General features: G+C 36.9%; 1 protein-coding gene across 5 annotated transcripts in view; it reads left to right on the top strand.

Moving 5' to 3' along the window:
- Positions 1 to 21,489, top strand: part of NOX4 (NADPH oxidase 4) — a 167,301-nt gene that overhangs the window by 67,922 nt on the left and 77,890 nt on the right. For all 5 annotated transcript variants that reach the window (XM_055320778.1, XM_055320777.1, XM_055320776.1 and 2 more), the window contains one exon: positions 18,634 to 18,694. In XM_055320778.1, the coding sequence (XP_055176753.1) occupies positions 18,634 to 18,694 (61 nt within the window). The remainder of the gene's footprint in view (positions 1 to 18,633; positions 18,695 to 21,489) is intronic.

Below are 21,489 nucleotides of genomic sequence, written 5' to 3'. Positions count from 1 at the left end.
GGTTGAGGTGGAAGCATACAAAAATCCAATCAGTGTTTAGAAAAGAAAAAGTCTGTAGTATTTGGTGTCCAGACAAAGTGTGGGGGAGGGAAGGGAAAATAAAGTTGGAAAAATAAAATGGAATAAATAATGGGCAGGTGAAGATCTGGCTAAATAATGGCTTTACCAAATATTTTTAGCCCTATTCGACATTGTTTAACATTCTTTTTTTACATTATAAATATAGCATAAGCCTATTATCAGAAAGTATACAATTCATTTTTCCTCATTTTTCCCCACTTTTCAATCCTTTCTTTTTTTTTTAAGATTTTATTTATTCATTCGTGAGAGACACACACACACACACACAGAGAGAGAGAGAGAGAGAGAGAGAGAGAGAGAGAGAGAGAGGCAGAGACACAGGCAGAGGGAGATGCAGGCTCCATGCAGGGAGCCCGACATGGGACTCGATCCCTGGTCTCCAAGATCACACCCTAGGCTGCAGGCGGCGCCAAACCGCTGCGCCACCGGGGCTGCCCTCAATCCTCTTTCTCAGAATTTGACATATATTCCTCCAGACCTTTTCCTATATACTTAGGCATAGATAGATGTTTGACATTTCTTTGCTGGATCATTTATTTTATAATTTGCTCTTTTCACTCAATAATATATAATGGACAGCTTTCCATGTTACTGTATTTGCATATGCCTCATTTTTTTTTAAAAAAAGATTTTATTAATTTATTTGAGAGAGAGCACGAGAGAGAGAGAGAGAGGGAGAGAGAATGAGCAGGGGGTAGGGTAGAGGGAGATTCAGATTCCCCACTGAGCGGGGAGCCTGATGTGTGACTTCATCCCAGGACCTGGGGGCCATGACCTGAGCCAAAGGCACATGCCCTGTCTCATTTTTTTAAGGACTGCATAATTCACTATAATTTATTTAGTATTTCCCATTGATGATGAAGACTGAGATTTTTTTTTCCAATTTCTAGCAAAAGTAACTAAGAACAGGACCCAGGACCCACATGTTTAAATATATGCTTAAGTATGCAAATCAAATTGAACAGATGGGGGACTGAAAAAAATCACTGGTTCCTAATGCTGGGATCTAAGGGTGGGGCTGTACTGGAAATGGCAACCACTTTTCTTTCTTTCTTTTCTTTCTAAAAATTTATTTATTTGAGAGTGGGGAGGGCAGTGGGGTAGACCCTGCCTCATCTTTCATCTGGTGCTGTGTAGGCAGTTGTCTAGAGTGAGAGGGGAAACGTGTTGTTATGAGAAATAGTGAAAACTTAGTTGCCCTAATAAGATTCAAAACTGGGACCTCAGAGTCCAGGACGCAGCCTTCACCAGGAACCAAGTAGCCGTATCATGCCCTTCACTGCTCTTGGATACGCAGGTCATACAATATGCTTTAATATGGCCGTAGTTCCCTGAGACCATAGGATCCATGGCAAATAAATGTGATGAACAAACCTTCCTCTATGAAGTTTCAGCTGAATCATGAAGGCATTTTCACATGATTGCATCCACTACAGTCAGAAGCATCGTGTTTAGTTCTGCTACTTTTAAGATACATTTCCATTTCTCTAATTTCATGCATCCCATAAATCTGACGTTGACAACATTAAAAAGAAGGGAAAGAATGGAATAGGGAGAAAGTACACAGGAATGTTTATTTTAAGTAGTTAAAAAAATTTGGTCTATTCTTGGGGTCATAGGATATTTTACTTCCAAAGTTAATCCTTCTTTGTGTTCGACTCTGTTTTTTTTTTTTTCCAGCTTTATTGAAGTGTAATTGAAAAATGAAAAATTGTGAGTGCCTGGGTGGCTCAGTGGTTGAGTGTTTGCCTTTGGCTCAAGTTGTGATCCTGGGGTCCTGGGATCGAGTTTCGCATTGGGCTCCTGCAGGGAGCCTGCTTCTCCCTCTGCCTGTGTGTTTCCTTTCATGAATAGATAAATAAAATCTTCAAAAAATGAAAAATTGTATATATTTAAGGTGTGCAACTTGAGACTTTATTTTGAAAATAATTTCTTCACCATAGCATTAAATAGAGTATATGGAATAAGAAAGGAAGGCAGTTGCGGAATGTTAAATACAGAGAAAAAGGGGTTGTTTTTCTTCTTTACAAAAGTATTTCACAACATATGCATAAGTAGAATGGTATAATGGACCGCCATGTTCTCATCTGCCATGTTCTCATCACCCAGCTTTAGTAAAAATAGAGAAGATAGTTTACTTTTTAACATACATTGTATGATTGAAAATGTTTATGCTCCTCAAAACAGAAAAATCTAAGAATTTCTCTCTTATGGTACATGCCGGGAAGAGGCTTCTAGATTTAGTCTCTTTCGGTCATCCTAAGATTCTTTCTTTCCCAGGGCAAAAGGAGAAATTCGGAAAAGAATGCCATGTAGGGCATAAGGGCTCCCAATTGGCCTGATCTGCTTCCCAAGCAGGTGATTGGGGTAAGCGCTGTAATAGCCCTGTGTCTGGCTGTAAGCACTGTTGGGAAGCTGAGAAAAGCAGGGAAAGGGAACAGACAGAAGAGGAACTGGGAGTAGGAATCAGAGTTGAGAAAAGGAGAACAATTATGTGTGATGTAAAATGGTAATATTTACACAGAGAACATGAACATGACAATTCAGCCCCAGCTCTGTCACTGATGAGTTCTGTGCCTGGGAGGGTATCTCTGGTGGTGGTCAGTACCTGGTAACAATGCTATTGTAATTTTTAATGATCTCAGAATATTTCCTTTTTTTTTTTAGAATATTTCCTTTTAATTCAGATTTTTGCCTTCACTTCTGCAATTATTATTATTGTTGTTGTTGTTGTTGTTGTTATTATTATTATTAGAAGAAGCAGGGATAGGACATCAACATGTGGTTTTCCAACCTGAAAATAGGAAATTTTGAGGATATCACAGGAGTCTCAGCTTTTGAAGATCTGTCATGTAGATGAAGGGTTAGATATTTTTCCTTTGGGATCCCAAGGTATAGAAATAAGACTAATAGTAAAAAGTTTCAGAGAAATAAATTTTGATTCCATATGATGAAGACATTTCTGTCAATGAGACCAGTTCAGAAACTTAGAAAGCTGTCTCCCTGGAATGTTAGGAGGTTTGAGCTAGAAGGATTTCCAACTCGGCATTATTGACATTTTGGGTCAGATAATTCTTTGATGTGGCATGTTGTCCAGTGCATTACAAGATGTTTACCAACACTGGTAGCTTCCACCTTCTAGCTGCCAATAGTACCCCTGACTTGTGACGATGAAAAATGTCTCCAGACATTGTTAAATAACCCCTGAAGGGTTATTGGAGGTCAGAATTGCTGGCAGTTGAGAGCCATTATGCTAGGTCAATACTTGCCTAACACAGCTTATAAGTGCTCTTAGGATGGGGCTAATGTGCGTCATTACGATGCTCTAGGATGAGAAGGGAAAAATTAGGAGGCAGAAGAAAAGGTGAGGGGTCACAGTGCCTAACTCGCATTCTGGGGACTCTGAGCTTTTGGGACCTAGCTTCATGAATATCATCACCTAAAATATATATATTTTTTTGCCTACTCAACTAAAATCCTTTTTGGGGTTCCATAAGTTATTTTGGCTGCTATGAATTCTTGAATACTGCTATGCGATAGAAACCTTTGAAAGAGAATTTGATTCATTTTCAAATTCATAATTATTTTCCGTATTTGGAGTCATCCACTCCCAAATAATAGGGTTTGGATATGTATCAAAAGAAAAGGTAGGATAGCAGTATAAAGATAAAACAAGTTAAACAAGAGTGAAAATGATATAAGAATATTCTCAGATACTTGACATTTTTGTCATGTGAGTGAAAGATTATTATATTTTTTTTCCTGTGGGATCCTGAGGCGTGAGAATAGGAAGAACATTATTCTTTGAGAACAAATGATGGTTTAGTGCCTACTTTGGGAAATAGGATGTGTTTGCCTGGGTGGTGGGGAGGCAGTAAAGCTCCTCATCTCTTGGGTATACAGCACTCCTGAGTCTCCTTAAGAGCAACCTGCTGTAGCAAAGGACCATCACCTACAGCCCTGACTGGTGGTGGCCTGGTGAGCCCTCAGCACTAAGCCTCTGAGCCAGGGCAGGCTCATTTCAGAAGATGCAAGTTCATGAGTGCGTTGGATAGAGGCAAAGAGGTTGGATGCTTGGAATTCTGTATTCATCCCAGTTTTCTGTCTTTCTTACTTTTTTCAATTAAAAGATTCTTCTTTATTCCTTCTACTTCTTTCAGGTTACTTCTTTAGTTCTCTTAAAGGAATATGCTCCTTTGAAAATTCTCTGAGAAAAAAATGAGAAAGAAAATGCATTTTTCTTTGGACCTAAAATAGTTTGGAAAATACTGTTCGAGATACATCACTCTTAGAAATTCATAGTGCTGGGATCCCTGGGTGGCTCAGCGGTTTAGTGCCTGCCTTTGACCCAGGGTGTGATCCTGGAGTCCCGAGATTGAGTACCGCATCGGGCTTCTGGCATGGAGCCTGCTTCTCCCCCTGCCTGTGTCTCTGCCTCTCTCTCTCTCTCTCTCTATGTCTATCAAGAATAAATAAATAAAATCTTAAAAAAAATTCATAGTGCCTCTTAACATATTACTAGTTCTGAGAAGCTGACCCATTTGCTTATTCAATTTTAATAAATTTTATTCAGCCATTTATTAACACTTTCTCACTTTCCTTCTTTTGGGTGTTGATGTAAACTAATCTGTTCGCTTTGGGGACCAACCTCTTTCTGCTTCTACTTACTTTCGCTCCAAATGCCTGACATTGTCTTTGCCTTGGCAACTCTTCTCATCTTTCCCAACTCATCTCAGTGTCACTTCTTGAGAAGCCTTCAGGGATTCTTCATATTAGGTTGTTTCTTGATCTTTTCCTCTTATAAGCACCTGTGTACTGTCTTCAATGCTATTGTAGTTAGATTATTTGCTTAATGCCTACCTTACTCCTAATCAGAAGGTCCAGGAGCCCTTTCAAAGATGCATTCACAGCATAGTGTCTGGGACACAGAGTAACCCAATGCAAATCTGTTGAAATAGTGAAAAACACCTAATATATAACTAGTTTTTGGGACCTAGCTCCAGAAATACTTTGTAGATAGATGATATTTTCCTCTTTTTTTTTTTTTTTTTGCATACTCTGGAAGATGAAGCTGGAAAAAAGGAAGTTACAGAGATTAAAAAGAAAAAGGAAAAATGCTTATGGCTGAAATGGCTTTCAGTTAAAGGTTAGGTTGCCAATTCTGAGTCTAATCTGTAGGGTCATGGTGGTGATTTTTCTAAGCTCAGAAGAGGCCAGGGGAACGTACTTATGAATTTGGTTGCAGGAGAAACACCAAAGGCAAAGGGAAACAATCCATGGGTAACATCTGGGCAGATACAATAGGTCCTTTTTCATCTCCTAAGCCTCATTCCCTGGGCTAGCAGTGGTACATTCCTTGTTCCTAATTTCCATGCTTACCTGACAAATGCTATCAATGTTTCTTAGGAAATAGGTCTTCTTTTTGCAAGTTTCGGTTTTATAGTCACATTTTATATATTCTCATCTTATTTTAAATATCACTTTTTTTTTTGTATCTGTAGCTCATAGTTTAAATTGTAACAATAGTTGGCTTCCACAAAAAAAAAAAAAAAAAGTTAAGGCAAAGGAAGTTCTTTTCATCAGGCCATCTGTGTATCATGTACTTGTGTAGGCTTAGGAAATGGTGTGTAGCCTTCCCAGATTTTGGGGGGTTACTGGCTAGCTCGCTCCTACTATCCCTCAAGGGAGTTTCTATTTTCATAAGAGGGAAAAGAGGCAAATCTTGCTGCTGCCTGGGAATGAATTGAGCAAAGCAAACATTTTTCAGCTAAATTTTATATCATGCTATTATGTAAATTATGTTAATTTATTGTCTTTTCCTGCCATTTCTTTCTTTTTGTCTCATTACTTCGATTTGGCACTTACGTGTAAGATGCATGCTTCTCAAACATTTTCTCTGGGTATTCCCTTAAGGGTTCCTGTGAAATAAAGCAGAACAAAGCAATTTCCCATTTGCTGATTCCCACTAAAAAGTGTGTAAACACTTTATCTTTGTTAAGGATAATAATCCCTACTAATTAAGTGCCTAAGAAGTTCTTTCATAAAATTTGAAAATATTATAGTTAAAATTTTTATTGTATTCCTATGAGACATGTATTGTTCATCCTATATGATGCAGGAAATAATGTGCCTCAGGTTAAATTACATGTCCAAAGTCACACAGCTGATGATGGCACAGGTGAGATATAAACATGGACCACCCTGGCAGAAAGGCATGCTGCTAGCTAGCTGTTTTATACTCTCTCCTTTCACCATCCATCGATGTTTAGGGAATTCACATTTTTCTTTCTTTTTTTTTTTCTTAAGATTTTATTGAGAGAGTGTACACACAAGCAAGGGAGGGACAGAGAAAGAATCTCAAGCAATCCCCACGCTGAGCACAGAGTCCAATGTGAGGATTTGATCCCATGACCCTGAGATCATGCATGACCTGAGCTGAAATCAAGAGTTAGATGTTTATCTGACTGAGCCACTCAGGTGCCTCAAGGGCTTTTATGTTTCTGAAACTCCTATTGTTTCTGGAAAGCCATGTTGCTGGAGTCAAACTACAAAACAGAATTGCTATTTAGGAGAGAAATTTACTGAAACTATGAAAATGTTAAGAGAAGTACACAATTGAAAGTTTTGGATTGTCTGTACTATTAGCTTTTCTCTGTTGTGGAGAGTTAAAGGTTAACCTCTGCTGCTAGAAAAAAATCTAATGCTTATTTTCATATACTGTGCCAATGTACAGAAAAATCAAATTATAAATTCAGTAGTTTGACTTTTATTTCTAAAAATGGAGATAAAGCTTTTAAAGCTGAAAATACAAAAAATATTTACGAAATATAAGATACAGAAGTATACTATCATATGTCTTACAATTTCAGTTAAAGTTAAACTAATTTTTGAATACTGATTTAATTAGGAATCCAGAAGTTGGAATTTTAATTACTTAAAGTGCTAGAGTGTTTCTTATACTGACACTGACTTCTTACACAAGAAAGACACGCTACTCTGGTAGGTTTTCCTAGGAAGTTGTGATTGTTTTCTGCTAATGCACCTGGATTCTCTCCAGCAGAACCTCCAGGCAGGTGTTTGCTGACAGGACTGATGGTGATCAGAGGCCACTGGGCAGTGTTTGGATGGTGGATTTTGGAATCCAACAGCCTGGATTGGAGGCCTAGATCCCCCACTTAGTACTATAACCATTGACCTACTTCTTTATTAAATGTGGTCCATAATAGTAACTTCTCTTTGCAATTATTCTGAATCTTTTTTTTTTTTTTTGTAGTAAGGAAGCTATTTTTATTTTTTATTTTTTAAATAATACATTTATTTTTTATTGGTGTTCAATTTGCCAACATACAGAATAACACCCGGTGCTCATCCCGTCAAGTGTCCCCCTCAGTGCCCGTCACCCATTCACCCCCACCCCCCGCCCTCCTCCCCCTCCACCACCCCTAGTTCGTTTCCCAGAGTTAGGAGTCTTTATGTTCTGTCTCCCTTTCTGATATTTCCTACCCATTTCTTCTCCCTTCCCTTTTATTCCCTTTCACTATTATTTATATTCTTAATTAGAAAGATGTAATCAGGGGATCCCTGGGTGGCGCAGTGGTTTGGCGCCTGCCTTTGGCCCAGGGCGCGATCCTGGAGACCCGGGATTGAATCCCACGTTGGGCTCCCGGTGCATGGAGCCTGCTTCTCTCTCTACCTATGTCTCTGCCTCTCTCTCTCTCTCTCTCTCTCTCTCTCTCTGACTATCATAAATAAATAAAGAAAAAAAATATTTAAAAAAAAGAAAGATGTAATCAAGTGCTAAGCATGGTGCCTGGCATATAGTAAGTTCTCAATAAGTTTGCAGCTGTTATGGTTCTTATTTCAGAGAATGACTGGAGAACCAAGACAGGATTGAACTGGGTTGTTTTGTTTTGTTTTGTTTGCCTCATTCTGCAGCATGGAGTAACTAAGTCCTGCCACAGATTGGTTTAGAAACCGTAATTTGAGGGAACTGAAGATTTGCCTCCTGTGGTTGACTAGTCTGTAGGATGAGTGCCTTGGGTTGGGTTTCCTGGGAAACAGACTGAAAGGTAAAGATTTTCCTGAGGGAGGTTGTGGGAAGTGTGCTCGCTCGGGACAACATCTATTAAGGAGTAAGGGAATGAGAACACAAGGTAAAAGTTGAACTGTGCTAAAGTCTCAGCAGAGGCCTCAGCAGGTCTGATAGGACTTCTGCATAAAATGACAGTTCAGTGTTTTCCTATGTTGCAGTCAAGAAGAGCCAAAACTTTGTGCTCTCCAGCTGATCAGTCTTTGAAGGTGAGATATCTCCAGAGAGAGATACTAAGACAGAGGCATAGAAGCTTCCTTCTATGGCTAGCAGTTCCTTGGGGGTGGGGAGGTGCTCAATAAATGAGCTCTGCTGGAAACACTTGAAACAGGTGGGAGATTGAGGAATTAGTGTTTTGATCCTGAAAATTGGGAGGCTGGTGGGGGTGGGGTGGGGGAAAGGAAGAAGATCTGAGCAAGGCACCACAGTTTCCACCACAAGTAACATTTAAATGTATTTATTTATTAGACATATTTACATTAATTTATATATTTATAAATATATAAAAACTGTAGTAAATATATATTTTGTGAGAAAATTCTTTTTTAAAACTTGAAATTAAATATGAGACACATAAAAAATCCTAGCTTATCTAAACTCATTGAACTTTAAAAATTTGTAGTCCAGGGGGATTAAGAGGCACAAACTTCCAGCTATAAAATAAATAAGTTGCAGAGGTAAAAAGTGTAGCTTGGGGAATATTGCCAATAAGATTGTAATAACTTGGGCAGCCCAGGTGGCTCAGTGGTTTAGCGCTGCCTGCAGCCCAGGGTGTGATCCTGGAGACCCGGGATCAAGTCTCCTGTCAGGCTCCTTGCATGGAGCCTGCTTCTCCCTCTGCTTGTGTCTCTGCCCCCCCCCCCGCCCCCTCTCTCGCTTTCTCTCTCTCTGTGTCTCTCATGAATAAATAAATAAAATCTTTTAAAAAAAGATTGTAATAACTTTGTATGGTGACACATGGTGATTATACTTATTGTGGTGAGCATTTTATAATGTATATAATTGTCAAGTCACCATGTTGTGTCTCTGAAACTAATATAATATTGTATGTCAACTCTACATCAATTAAAAAACAACTTCTAGCCCAAACACCAACTTTGTTTTTTTTGCTTATGGTTGGTGAGATGGGATATCTAAAGGGTCGATTCTTTAAGGGATCAAAGTAACACAATTGATGACAAAATTAGATCCAGAATTCACATGTTCAGGTTCTTCTTCCTCTTTGGACCTTTATGGGCTTAAAGTCTGGGTATTGTTTTATATTTTGTTCTTCAACTCTAGTAATGGATCTTTAGCAATGTTTTTCACTGCTACCAACGTTTGGATTTTCTACCAAAACAAATCTTGTAGTAAGGTATGCTTTCACCTAATTTAGAGAAGCAAATCAGAAACGGCTTTAAAAAATCCCAAACCTAAGAAAGTGTGAAAACTACTGCTTCCTATGAAATGTTGCATCTCCTAGTAATTACCTGAGATGGACATTAATTATGGTTGTTGATATTTTTCATGGATTCTCAATTAAAGAAATAACGTAGAATCTGCTTTTTTTGTGGAAGTAACTGATTGAAGCTTGCATGAATACTTCTATATCCTTTCATTGTTATTTGTATTCAGAAACACACATGTGCTTTCCTGACATCTGTATTCTAAGTTGTGTGATTCATTATTTTTAAGCTGGGATAACCTGATTTCACATATTTTTCCATGAGTCAGAGGCAAGTCTAGCTGTTAGTTTGTTATTGTCTGTACTTTTACATAGCAATCCTGCACTTGCCATCATTCTTCTGCTTTGTATTTTTAATCTCTTAACCAGTCACTTTGGGAATAGTCTTTCCAGTTTTCAATGAAAACCAGACGAGAATGGTCATGGATTCCGTAAAGATTGGTAAAGTTTTTGTTATTATTATTTATTTCATTTCATGGGTTTAAATACAACCAGGAAGTCTGCATCAGTTGTTTTGATCTTGGGTTTTGCTTTCATTTGTGTAATTCTTTAAAAAAATATTTTTCTCTAGGGCTTCACAAATCTTTTGCTTGGGCAGCTTAGAAACTCACTTGGGATAGATGATAGATTAGTAAGGCAACAATGTGTCTTAACCATAGAACCAGACACAGTGGTGGAAATTACCCCAAAAAGTTCACAAATGTTTGTGAAACATAACAGGACATCTGAACTCTGAAAATTCAAAATCATCTAACTGCTTTAGTTTGGCTTTTCTTCCAGGGGAAAAGAAAATAGTCCTTCAGTGCCTAATGAGAGCCTGCATGATAAATATGAACCTAAATAGGTCAATGTATTCAGAGAAAACCAACTGTTTAATATTAAACTTGATTTATCCTATTGGTATTTTTAGATGCCTCCTTTTACCTAAGTACAAAAGAGAACATGGTGAATAAAATCTCCTTTCCTGACTCACATCTCCTTCTGGCTACTGCCCCATTTCCCAATTCTTCGGTTCTGTTTCCATCATTTTCTCTTAAATCCACCAACTTTTTACCACAGCACCCTAGGAAAACATTTCCAAGGTCAGCAATGACCATGTTATTGCTGAGTCTGGTGGTCATTTTCCAGTCCTTAATGGACTTGACCTCTCAGCAGTGTTTAGCACAGCTGATCACTTACTTTATTGAAACATCCAACTCACCTGGTTTTTCTCCTCATTTTCTGGCTTTTACTCAGGCTCTTTTTGCTGTTTCTTGTCACCCCCATGACCTCTAAATATCAGAACACTCCAGTGTCCATTCCTTGAATCCCCTTTCCTCTCTAGTTACACTCATTTCTCTGATGATCTCATGCAGTCTTATTGAGGCATCTGGTTGTTATCATCTCCCAAATGTATATTTCCAGCCTTGCCTCCAACTCTAAAATTCAAACTCATGTATCCAGTTGTCTGCCAGAAACTTCCACTCGATGTATCTAAAAGACATCTTAACAAATCTAAAACTGAACACCTAACCCTAAGCCTCCCAAATTCATTTCACCCACAGTCTTCCCCACCTCTGTTAAGACCAGCCTCATTGTTCAGGCTGCACAGGCTGGAAACCTGGATATTATTCTTGATTTTTGTTATTTTTTAAATATAGTTAGTAATCTATCTACACATTTTCTTGGCTCTGCCTTCAGAACATGTCCACCATTTCCACAGAGGCCCCCTGGTCCAGTATACTACCATCGGGATAGCCTGTTAACTGGTCTCCCTCTGTCTGCCATTGTTCACCTACCATTTAATCTTAACAAGCATCCTAGAATGATTATTTTAAAATGAAAATCAGATCATGCCATTTTTCTGTTCAAAATTGCCCAGTTTTCACCCTGAGTTCTACTTAATGCCTATTGACTTGCATCTGTATAAATGTGTGTGAGTGTGTGTGTGTGTGTGTGTATGTGTGTGTGACATACACATAGTGGAAGGGGTACACTAAGAAAAAGGAAGGATGGTAGGAGACAATGTCAGGAAAGTCATGAGGAGTCAGACTATATGGAGTTTATAGGACATTATAAAGACTTTGGATTTTACTTTGAGTGAAGAGGGGCCATTGGAGGCTTCTGAGTAGACGAATGGCATGGTCTGAGTTACTTTTTAGTAAAGTTACTCTTTTTTTTTTTTTAAAGAAAGGTTTTTTTTTTATTTTTTTTTATTTTATTTATTTTTTGATAGTCACAGAGAGAGAGAGAGAGAGAGAGAGAGAGAGAGAGAGAGAGGCAGAGACACAGGCAGAGGGAGAAGCAGGCTCCATGCACCGGGAGCCTGATGTGGGATTCGATCCCGGGTCTCCAGGATCGCGCCCTGGGCCAAAGGCAGGCGCCAAACCGCTGCGCCACCCAGGGATCCCTAGTAAAGTTACTCTTGCTGCTGTGTTAAGATTAGATGAAGGGAAATAAGCAGAAGTAGTGAGATCAGTTAGGAGACTGTTGTGGGCATCCAGTTGAGGTGTGGTGGTGGCTTACACCAGGGTGGTGACAGTGGGAGCTGGTGAGAAATGGTCAGATTCGGAGTATATTTTAAGTGAGTGCTAACAGGATTTCTTGATAGACTAGGTATGGAATGTGCAATAGAAAGTCAAGGTTATCCTCCAAGTGTTTGATCTGAGCAACTGGGACTTCATTGAGAAAGGGAAGGCCATGGGGAGAGCAGGTCCTAATGAGCATTTGTAGAGCTCAGTTTTGAAATGTAAATTTGCAATGGCATTCATTGTGCTTTCATTAAATATTTGCTGGGCTAGCCAACAAAGTCTCTAATCTCAGCAATCTCAACTCTACTTTCCATTGTGCTACAGGCTATTCCGGAATGTAAAGCCCTCTGTCCCCACCTGTACTTGTCTTTGGGATTTTGAAGGAGTAGTTGCCTGGCTTGCAGTTAGAGTACTATGATCCTGGGGGACAGATTATTCCATATACAGATGTGAACACACAATTCCTCTTTTTCTTTCTTTTTTCATCATAAGCTGAACCCTGGCTTCCTTCTATTGCCTCTGAGGTCTATTGTGAAGGAAAGATGGGCTTGCTTCTCAAGGTGATGCATTTTATGAAGGCAGTGGGATTCAAGCTGCATGTTTCTTTCCATCAGTTTCCCATCAACCATCTCATCCACATTTCACGGTGCCAAATTCTGCTGACACCTCTCCATTGTTGTTATCATACCCTGTGTTATTTTTGCTGTTTTAGTTTGTGTTTTTAAAACCCTAAACCGTCATTTTAGTGTTTTGTTTTTTTGAGGGAGTTGAGATAAATACACACATTCCATCACAGTTCATAAACATCTCATTTACATATTCTGCTAGAATCTAAGATGGAGTCTATTTTTTTCATGCAAATATACAAGTAAACACTATTTTTTTCTTCAAGTAAACAAGTAGACATTAAAATATTGTATTTGTCAAAATGTTTACAGTCATGATGTTACATTAATTGTGATGGATTCTGTGCTCCTGGCTCGTTATCTCCTCTCTTACTTTTAGAACAGTCCTCATTTGTGAAATTGCATGAGCTCCTAGTATAGTCGCTGGAACACTTTGGATTCATGTGTTGAATGTATGAATAAATTATAGAAGAAATACCCATTGTTGAAGTCCTTATTCACTCTCAGGTTAATTCTCCAATATTTAACTGAACTGATATTTGAATGCATACCCAGTATAGGTAAAATGCTATGGAATTTACAGTATGGACTTAGAAATACTTCTTGATCTAAAGACTTTGTAAATGTATATTAATACAGAGAAAAATTCCATAAAATTAAATAAGTGGGCTGTAATAAAGGGCATAAAAGTCAAATAATTTAGGGGTTCAGGGAAGTGAGGAATTTTCATGGCGGGGAAAATCGATTTCTTCATGAGAGTGGTGGCATTTGAGATGTGTCTTAAAGAATTGCTAGAGTTCAATATGAGAATAGGAATGGAATCATTCTAAATAAGTAGACTAGTAAGTGGGAATGTGAGAGGCTAGGGAAATATATTAGCTGATCCATGTTGGCTTAGGGGATTAGAGAGGCCAAGGAGGAATATGGAATATAAAGTTGGAAAGGATTTGGAACAGATGTGGTTGGCTATAGACTGTAGGAAAGAATGTGGGTGTTTTTCCTTAGGAGGACAAAAAAGGTTAATCAATAAGAGAGTGCTGTAATCAGACATTTTCTTTGATAAGATTGTTTTAGAGGACTTGAAAATTGATTGAATGCTGGCAGGAACAGATATATATGATATTCCTCTGAGACTTAAGCCTCTGTTCTGATAAGGGCATAGGTTCTATGTTCAAACATAAGAGAATCAGAAAGAGAGGACAATTTGGGAAGATAATGAGAATTTTAAATACGGTACATTTAGAGTGAATTTCAGATGGAGACGTATAGTGGGCATAAAAACTAGAGCTTTGGAAGAAGGGGTTAAAAATAAGACCTGACAATAATGATTAAAGACTCTTAATATTCTGTGACATTTTCTCTGGCTTAACAAGTTTGTTACATTGAAAATATAGTGTTTTTTTAAAAAAGAAAATATAGTATTTAATATAGTAACATCTCCTTTAGAATCATTTTTATTTGTTATTGCAAGGCTCTTGATTTAAAAACAAACACATTGTGGCTTTTAAATTTCTTTTCCATGTTGAATAAATCATTGTGCAATGACATCATTTTTACATTTAGTTCTCAAATGTAAGATGATTATGTAATATCTGTTTATATTTTTGTGGGACTGTTATAAAATCATTAGTCATCTGAGCACTTTAAAAAGTCAATGCCATATTGAACAAATAATTTGAAGGAAAGCACTTTTACTCAAGAATATCAAAATAGAAATTCCCCCAGGTCTATTCTTACAAATTTCATCACTTCATTTTCTTACCCTTAACTGGGTGATGTGAATTTTGGTACATATATTATCATAACATGAACCATACTCTTTCTCTACATCTAGGAAACTTAAGTGAGACTAAATTGAGACTCAGCAATGTCTTATTGTTTGCATTTTAAATTACGCTTTAAAAATATATAAAAATTGTAAACATTACAAAGGTTAATAATAAATTTTTAAAAGGAGATGTATATGAGTTCTCATTTTCTGCCTTCAGTTTTGCTTCCCAGAAGTTAATATTCCTAATGCTGTATTATGTGTTCTCTTCAACTTATTTCTCTATAAAAAACCCACTCATAACTGTTTTTTTAATAATGTGAGCTTAACTACACATATTATCCTGAAAATTTTTAAGCTGAAAACTTGTCATAAGCATATTTCCTTATTAATGTTCTGGGAGAGGTAGAGAGCCATAGATATCTGTATTTTACTATTTCTTCCTTTTGAGAATTTTTTTTTAACACTATTAGAAATATAGTGAGGAGACATATCTAGAAAGAAGGTGCTACGGTCTATGGCAAAAAGGTTACTGCCTAAGTTTTCCTCTAGGATTTTGATGGTTTCCTGTCTACATTTAGATCTTGAATGAATTTTGAATTAATTTTTGTGCATGGTGTAAGAAAGTGGTCTTGGTCTGGTTTCATTCTTTTGCATATTGCTGTCCAATTTGGGATGTGTGTGTATACACACACACACGCGCGTGCGCACACAGAGAGGAATATTACTCAGCCATAAAAAGAATGAAATCTTGCCATTTGCTATGACATAGATGGAGCTAGAGTGTATCATGCTAAGCAAAATAAGCCGGAGAAAGACAAATACCATGTGATTTCACAAAACAAAGGAGCGAAGGGGAAAAGAGAGAGACAAACCAAGAAACAGACTCAGAACAATAGAGAACAAACTGATGGTTACCAGTGAGGAGTTGAGTGAGGGGGATGAATGAGATAGGTGTTGGAATTTAAGGAGTGCACTATGTCATGATGAGTGCCAGGTGATGTATGGAAGGGTTGATTCACTTCATTGTATACCTGAAATGAATATAACACTATGATAACTAACTGGAATATGAATAAAAACGTTTTTAAAAAATAAAAAAATTGAAAGATAGTGAGGAAGCATTAAAGAATCACTACACTACTGTTTAAGCAACATTTTTGTGCAATGCTACTAGAATATGATTCTAAGATCTCCAGTCATTGTTTCAAACCACACATGCTGAAACCATTCTGTATGTACAGGCCTCCTTCAAATTTGAGGCAATAGGACTGGGCAAATACTATATTAAATTCTATGTTCTTATTCCTAGCTAGTTTAAGAAAGTATCAATAACTTATAAAGGTATTATTCCCAGAGTTTGAGAGAAACAATACTATGTTTTATCTGTTCAAAATCAGATCAACTTAAAAACTGTACTGATATATTTGGCCAGCATCACAAGAGGGAGGTTTGTAAGCTTCTTCAGGACCTGTGGGGATGTTATCACATGCAAGTATCTTTTACAATGTTTGCATTGAAAGAATGGACTAGAGAGATGAATATTTGGGAAGATACATGTTTTCCATTAGTTGAAAGAATGGACTAGAGAGATGAATATTTGGGAAGATATATGTTTTCCTTTAGAATATGAGATTATATCAAGCCAGATATGCACTCATATCAAGACTAACTTTTTTCTCTCTATTCTGATGCCTTCTTGGCTTAGATATTATTTTTATGATCTAAGAGTTAGTTTACAATGAGGGAAACATCAAGTGTGACACATAGGCAAACAGCTTGGTAGCCTGGAACTCTGTTGGGGTTCTTGCTTTCTGCTAGCTACAACTTTTTTTTTAAATTTTTATTTATTTATGATAGTCACAGAGAGAGAGAGAGAGAGAGAGAGATAGAGAGAGAGGCAGAGACACAGGCAGAGGGAGAAGCAGGTTCTATGCACCGGGAGCCCGACGTGGGATTCGATCCCAGGTCTCCAGGATCGCGCCCTGGGCCAAAGGCAGGCGCCAAACCGCTGCGCCACCCAGGGATCCCCTAGCTACAACTTTTACTGCATAGAGGCTCTGGCCAGCATTAAGTAGTATGAAGTAAAAATGATGGGTGGCTTTTACAGATCACACCATCTTACTAATGGAATAATTATTAATATGTTCTTATTCGAAAACCTATTGATCTTGGAGTTATTAGAAACCAGAATGCAAATGAAATCAATATTAGAGTCACAATTATAATGAAATACCATTTTAATTGTACAAATAATATTTAAATAATATAATTTCATAATATTTTTATCTTAATATTTTTATCATACTAGCAGTAATTCCGTATCACATCAGTTCCCAATCCTGAACGTATATTAGATCATGAACTATTAGTATGTTTGTGATTTCTTGTGAATACCTACATTTTTATTTTAGGGCTTTCACTGATTTCCAAGCTACCTTTCTTGTTTGACTGTGAATTCTTTACATTTCTCCACAGTGTCTTCACCTCCCTTTATTTCCTCTTATAGCATCCCAGTGTGACCTACATTAGTTGGTTGACACAGGGAGCTTGAGGATTTTAGATTTGCTTTATGCAACCCATTCTCTATCACAGGGCCCCCAGGACCATGTCTGTGCTTTGACTTCAGCTCATATTTCCCCTTCATTCTTATTGTTGTACATCTCTTCTAGTAATCTTCAACAAATAACTTTTCTTCCTCCTACTCCAGTTGATTTTTCATGTGACCCTTACCCATTTTCCATGTTTGCCTTAGAGGAGACAGTGACTTGCCATAGTTAAGAACTATGTAGTCAGACACACCTGGACTAAACTCTGTCTTCTCTTCTTACTAGTTGTGTGATCTTGGGAAAAGTCCATATTTCTAAGTCCCAGTTATTCAGTTTCTTTAACTATAAAAGACAGCTCTCCAGAGGTTATTGTAAGATTTTGGAAATAAAGCACTTAGCACATGGTACTCAGTGAAAGCATGGCAACCCAAGTTTTGAGAAGTTAGCATTGGAAAAAAGGGACTAATTTCTCTAAAAATCAGGAAAGGATAAGATATTGTGTGATAAGAAATTAGGACAATTGAAAGAGCTTTTATCATACAGTTAAAAATAATAGTATGTATAAAGTTCTTATCCATAACCCTTAAGTTAGATGTGTTTTCAGAATTTAGAATTTTATAGATTTTAAAAGGTATGTATGTTTTATATATTATATAAGTTCTTTAGCAGGTTATGGGGTAAGATTCTTAAGCAAATGGATACTTCTGTAAGAAAACACTTCTGTATGAATTTTTGTACAGAGCTTTTAGTCTCCCACTATTACCCTCCCATAAATTCAAGTCAGATAGTGCCACCAAATGAGTTCTGAAGCTTACTTTTCACAACATTTAAACCTGAGGATTATGGATAAGAGATTGGGATTCTGCAAAATAAAAGGTGATTCTGCATTTTCTTATTGTGAACCAAAAATTATCCTCTCATTTCAGTGATGGTGGGTGTTTTCTACATTTCCTAAACATGGGGCCATGTATACTTTTCTTCTATTACTACACCTCATTCCCCTTCCCAGGTACCCTTGCCAGTTCACTCCAGTTTATTTCTTCTGAGAATTAAGGGAGGGAATGAAATAGAACTCTTTCAGTAGGAGTTCCTTGTTGGACATGGAAAATTCCGGTCACATTGGGAGATGTTTTGTTTCTTTATTCCTGGAATTTGTTAAAATGTGAAGTGTATAATAATATCTGGAGAGAAAAAGACATTAAAATCATTAGTCTCCATCTCTTCCTTTGTGGTTAAAAGCTCTGTCCTCTTAAATATCTTAATTCAAAAGGTATTTAGACAATATTTGTGATATGCTAACAATTTTAGATTATGTGTATTTTTTTATATATATACTTATGGGTTTTTAGAGCAATGTATATTGTCTTATTGACTGATCAGTGTTGCTTTTTTCCTCCACTAATGAGGATCTATATTGATTTTTAGTTCATTACTTCCTATTTTCTATTGATTCTGGGTACTTGCTATGAGAATGAAAATTGTAATTGAATCATAGTTTGGTAATACGTAATTATTACTCAGAATACTCAGAAATGATTCTAGTTTTTTTGTTTGTTTGCTTTTTAGTGTCCTACTGAAACCAAAGCAACATTTGGGGTCCACCTTAAAATAGTAGGAGATTGGACAGGTATGTAGAGCATAGAGTTTTAAGTTATACGCTTTGAAAATAATCAGTTATACAATAGTTCACATGTATCTAAGTGGTAGGACTACTAGCACATATAGAAATGTATATATGTTCTCAAGCTGTTGTTTTGTTTTCTCTTTTCTTATACAGTTTTGATAGTCATATTTTCTTCTTGTCAGATACATTTTTGGAATTCAGATACTTTGGATACCACAATTGTTTATAATGTTTTGATTGCTGTGCTTATAAATCATTGGTTTCTGCCTACTTGTCAGATGCATGGGCAATAGTGAGAAGAATGAAATGTGTTTTTTAAAAAAATATATGATTTTAAAATCAGTGATTGGTTTTACTCTAAAACTAATAAACACCTGGGATTAGGATTTATATTGAGATTTAAAACTTCCAGTCTTGCATGATTGTTTTGTGATACTACCTATGTGTGTATAGCAAATGCACAGCATGTTTGGAAGAGTGGTCACTTTTAATAGCAAATCTATTAGTGATGTGTTACTCACTTATTTAGTAAAAACTTCTGTATTCCCTGAAAGGTGCTTTGTATTAAGAGTTCTGAGTAAATAAAAGAAACATTATTCATTCTTCTGTTCCTCTGGTCCAAAGAGTGATTGACAAGTGAGTGCTCAGTAAATGTTAACTTGTTGGCTAGTTGCTTAGCTTGGATGCTCAAAAGGAAGGATGCAAGTATAAACACTAATGCAAGTATAAATAAAAATACTTCCTAATTGAGTGCTAAATTGGAGCAGGGAATCAGAAAAAGATAGATTTAGTGTAGTCTGGGGTTCTAGGAGGAGCTTTATAGAGAAGACAGAATTTGAGCTGAACCTTGAAAATCAGGCAAATGAAGAAGGAAGGAGGTCATTTTGGTAAAATTCACAGCGTTGTCAAAAACCAGGGATGGTAATGCATAAACCATATATGAGAAAGGTGAGTGAGTCAGCCTAGCAGAAGCAAAGATTTTATTCTGGGGAGTCCTAGGGAAAAAGCCATTTAGCATCAGCTCAGTGAAGATCTTGAATGCCTTGACAAAATATTAGAATAACTTAGAGATGCTAGAGAACTTTTGAAAGATTTGGAGCACCATAACAACAATGGTATTAATAATTTGTTAGTTGGATGGATTACAGTGAAGGAAAGACTTACTGGTGGTACTGGAAGGCAGAGGAAAAGAGTCAGTGGAAGTGTGGGAATGGAAAGAGGACTAGAAGGAATGGATTTGCAAGCACAGGTCTGAGAAGCTAGCACTGGAAAGGGGACTAATTTCTGTACAAATTTGGACAAGATATTATGTAATAAAGAGATATTTTAGGAAGAAGGATAGTTGAAAGAATTAATATCATACAGTTAAAAATAATAGTGTGTATAAATTCTGTATCTATATAAAGGGCAATGAAATTAATTGAAAGATCTTTGAGCAGTAATGACCTATTTGGAAATGTGAAAAATCAGGCCTCAATAGAAATAGTTTATTTGATTGCATTCAAAAGAGATAATGGTAGCCCCTTGTTTAAAAAACACTGGTATAGTATGAAAATAGTGATTCTCAGGATACACCCAGAGCTCGTTGATATAATCATAGCTGTTTTGCAGTATTTGACAAATGAGTAAAGTTCTTCTTTGGTAAGAATCCCAATAAACTAATAACTAACTTCAGTAATGAATGGTAATTGATAAAATTCTATATCTGAAGGGAAACAAGCACAATGAAGATATAATTTAATTCATCATGGTAAGGAGAAACTTCATGATGGATTATTACTAGCTGTTGTTCACAAATTTCTTCATAAAGTTATTTTCTATTGTCAGTAGCTCATTAAAGAAATGGTTTCATCATTTATTTCAATCTTTTCTGTTAGGAACACTTTAGTTTTAATTTTATCCTCCTTTTTAATGTACTGTGCCATTGAGGGAGAAATAAGATCATTCTATTCAGAGTTCAGTTCCAGTCAGATGCTTTTCAATTAATAGACCTTCTTGGTTGTTGACTTTAAATATTTGTTGACTTGGAAAAAAAAATGTCAAGCATTCATGCATAAAACTCCTAAATAGCTCTGCCACTATCTGGCACTTTAGTTCAAAAAAAGGTTTAGCTGTCTTAAAACAATGGAATTATAATTATGGAAGGAAAACTGGGAACATTACTCCTAAGATCAAGGATCATTAGTTGTTGTTGTTTTTTTTTAAGATTTTTAATTTATTTATTCATGACAGACACACACACACACACAGAGGCAGAGACACAGGCAGAGGGAGAAGCAGGCTCCTGCAGGGAGCCTGACGTAGGACTGGATCCCGGGTCTGCAGGATCACACCCTGGGCTGAAGGCAATGCTAAACCACTGTGCCACGGGGGCTGCCCTGTTTTTTTCTGTGAAAATTGATTAAAATGTAGTATTAAGAGCAGTAGAGGTAGGAAATAACAAAGGGGTACTTAAAAGTTGAATATCAGAGGTCTGCTTTTCTAAACTGACAGATATTTTATAGTTAGATTTTCTTCCCAGAAATATGTTCTGCCCTGGGCAGGTCTAAAGAACAGGTTAAGATTACCCCATGGATGATCTTTCCAAGATTAAGCAATGATCCCCAGCAGCAAAGTGACCAAGAAGCAGTTTAAGCAGCTACATAGCACAGAACAAGGAGGCCTTAAAGTTTTAGATGTATTGTCTAGCTTTTTATTTTAATCAAGACTCTTGTTGCATCCCTTAAGTATGTGAAAAAGACTCATTAAGTTTGGAAGACTCTTCAAACCTCAAACACAGTTTAGGTTTTTCCATAAAA

Source organism: Nyctereutes procyonoides, unplaced genomic scaffold (genome assembly GCF_905146905.1).
Source record: "Nyctereutes procyonoides isolate TBG_1078 unplaced genomic scaffold, NYPRO_anot_genome, whole genome shotgun sequence".
In the NCBI taxonomy this organism is placed as follows: Eukaryota; Metazoa; Chordata; class Mammalia; order Carnivora; family Canidae; genus Nyctereutes; species Nyctereutes procyonoides.
This window is presented reverse-complemented; position numbering and strand designations above follow the sequence as displayed.